This window comes from Amborella trichopoda, chromosome 7 (genome assembly GCF_054954075.1).
Source record: "Amborella trichopoda isolate Santa Cruz 75 chromosome 7, AtrichopodaSantaCruz75HAP2 v2.0, whole genome shotgun sequence".
Taxonomy (NCBI): Eukaryota; Viridiplantae; Streptophyta; class Magnoliopsida; order Amborellales; family Amborellaceae; genus Amborella; species Amborella trichopoda.
The window spans coordinates 17780072-17783289 of record NC_142342.1 but is presented as its reverse complement, the minus strand read 5'-3'; the positions used below and the strand labels follow the sequence as shown (position 1 = coordinate 17783289).

The 3218-nt window shown below is 34.5% G+C and overlaps 1 protein-coding gene across 1 annotated transcript; it reads right to left on the bottom strand.

Moving 5' to 3' along the window:
* Positions 1-333: 333 nt before the first annotated feature.
* Positions 334-1251, bottom strand: LOC18441157 (uncharacterized). Its single transcript, XM_006851277.3, has one exon. The coding sequence runs from the start codon at positions 1149-1151 to the stop codon at positions 765-767; it is 387 nt and encodes a 128-aa protein (XP_006851340.1). The 5' UTR covers positions 1152-1251; the 3' UTR covers positions 334-764.
* Between the last annotated feature and the right edge of the window lie 1967 nt (positions 1252-3218).

Sequence of the window (3218 nt, the reverse complement as noted above, 5' to 3'; positions counted from 1 at the left end):
TATATCGATTATAAATAAGATAGTCAATTCCAAATGATGATTTCATTGAGCCAAAATTCCTTCCGAACCATCCATCCATGAGTAAAACCAACTTTCTAATCATCCAACCCATCAAATAAAGTTCATAAAAGGGTCAACCTTACACTATAGAAGTGAGGCGCACCTCAAAAACTCACTAGAAAAAGTTATTTTGATGCCGAAACTCTCCAATTGATTCGTCTTGACTGACCTCGAAGTGTATGGATGTGAAAAAATAATGTATCTTGTAATATATTATATGAACAATCCATTTTCTAGATTTTCAAGTTTTGTAGATTGATTCAATCCACACTATTTTTGAAGTTTTAAATTTTATAATTAGATATAAAAATGGATTTTCGGTCCATTACAACAATTTTCAAAACTGAAATACTGTACCTTACTTTGATTGTTTAAGGCTCAAACCTAGTGCAAACCTCACCCCAATTAAAACCCTAGGCACCAGAGGATGCTACCATACATGTGCGCACACATGCTTTATTGAACACACATGAAGGGACTTTCCACTTTATGTCCTTTCTCCACCCACCACACATGACCATGGCACAAGCTATCTACAATGCATGACACATGATCACGCTCGTTTACCATGTGCATCTATCTACAAATAGGCCATGGCATGGTGAGACTACATGCTAGGGAAGCTACTCAATGGTGCATCTCTCTACATTCAGTTTGGTTTGTATCAGGAAGGTTCAACCCCTAAACCACTCCCCTGAAAACTGTTATTGTGCATCTCTCCATATGACCATGGCATGGACAAATCCAGCAGACCCGATAACGACCATTGCAGCAAACACAGGAGGAACCATGAAATCGATCTCCGACCGGCGAAAAAGACTAGCCGGAAGGCACACAACCTCGTGGGGTACATCTAACGGCACTCGAAAGGCTCCATGCTCACACGCCCGCAAAAATCCCGAGTCCTGTGACATGGCAAAGACAAAGGCCAGCTCTGGCAGGAAGGAAGCAGCCATCACAGTTAGAGTAAGAACAATTGTCCATTGAATAGAATACACTAGCAGTGGTCTTTGGGAGAGCGTCTCTATGGACCTCTTGATGAATGATAGGGGGCTTTCGAGAAAAAGTTGGGGCAACAAAATGGAAAACATGGTGAGGCTTGTGTGTGTGTGTTTTGTATTTCTCTTTCTTTTATGCTTTGAATGAGATGAGATGTTAAATTGATGATTGGGGATGTCTAATGAGGCAGATAACCTAAACTCAACAAGAAGAAGTTGTAGTTGAGTTGGTAATCAATGAACAACTCCTTTTATATGTTGACTTTTGTGTGTGTGTTTTTTCTATTTATCAAATACTACTCAAGAGATCAATTATTTAACATTTCAATCATGGTCAGCAATTTATAACTTGTAGTGATGTTTATTGTGAGAGGCCTTTTGAATTTTTGTTTTTTTTGTTTTTGGTGAATTGGATATGCACTTATTTTTTTTGTGAATATTGTCGATTTAATTGAAATAAGGAAAGGCACACCATTTACATAGTAACAATATGTGACTCCCCACCCACTCGCAACTAACGAATCATTTTCTTGTGCCAGTGAAAATGATGAGTTTCAAACGTCACTTGGTCCCAGCGTTTGACTATAGTTGAGTAGTAGAAAGGGTGGTAAAATATTGTTTGCTATTTGTTTTATTTTTATTTATTTTTGACAATATATATTGCTTGCTATTTGTTAATCATATTTTCTCTGTGTTTAATTCAGATTCTACAATGAACTTTGGTGTTTACTAGTTCTCTTAACCATATGAATTATTTCCTAACTTTAATAGTGTTATCTATCTAAATTTTATGGTTTGCTTCCTTAATTTGCTACTTTTTTTTCTATTTTGATAATAATAGATTATGGTTTATATAAGGTTGATGCCCTAAACAATCAAAGTAAGGCGTACCTCTAAATAGTGTTGAAAGCTGAATTTTCAATAGAAAAAATCTTTGTGATGGCTTGAAAATTTATTTACATATCTGATTATAAAATTTAAAGTTTAAAAAATAGTGTAAATCGAGCATATCTATAAGCACTTGAAAATATTGAAAATGGATGGTCCAAATAATACATTACAAGATACATTATTTCCCATACTTGAAATCTCTTTTTTTTCATGTCTATACAACTCAAGGTCGAGATGATTGATTTGAGGGTTTTTTGACATCGAAACAACATCTTCTAGTTAATTTTTGAGGTAAGCCTTAATTTGATTTTTTAGGGCATCAACCGTATATAAACTCTTTCCTTCTATATATAATATATTTCTTAGGATGTATGTCCTTGTGTGACTAATCATCATCATAAAATCATTCAATCATAGCCCTCCCTATATAAATATTCTCTTCCACTAGTCCCTCCATAGTAAGGTTGCGTTGCAAATCAGTATAGAATTACAAATAATTTCCACTGCTTTGAATATTCTTAGAATATTTATTTGGAAAAAGCATCTTATAATAAAATTTGGAGGTGCATTTTAATTGAATTGTTTAAGGTTGCGGCCCGATACAAACCGCACGCTTTTTACTTTAATAGAGTAATACCTTGGTACAAAGTGGTCACAATTAATCTTGTTTATTGGATGTGAAATTGGATGGCTGCATTTATTCTATCGACCAAGCTTAATGGTCAAAAGAAATTTTCTCAAATTTTGTGACACATCCAAGTTATCAAATTTCATATCGGATGGCTATGAATACTCTGTGACATCCTTGTACCAGAGGTAAATGATCTTATTGTATACAATGCCCTATCTTTTTTCTATTACAATTTTTTGCAATGTAAAAGTAGCTTTAAATATTATTCTTGCACAAAATGATAGATAAAAAGCATTCATCTGTGTATAGATATTGGAAAGAAAGGCAGATTATTAAACTGTTCTACTAAAGAAATATGACATATCTAATTTTATTTTTTAAAACCAAATTTATGGTCTACTATAATGGAGAATATAAGCCAATATAGTCTAAAATATTGTCTGTCTATATAATCTGTATAGTCTACATAGAATATTATACTATATAGTCAATTGGCCGAGCTAAGGCCGGTCAATCTGGTCTAAGCCATTGACCTTGCCCCAGGTTATACATGGCTGGGCCGAGAGGGCTGGATTGGGCTAGCTAGCCATTATGATCCATAGTTTTATCCTGAGTTTGTAAACTAGCTACACCTCCGA

Bases quoted from the DNA above. Each gene is read 5' to 3' on its own strand.
- LOC18441157 (XM_006851277.3), bottom strand. From the start codon at position 1,151: ATGTTTTCCATTTTGTTGCCCCAACTTTTTCTCGAAAGCCCCCTATCA.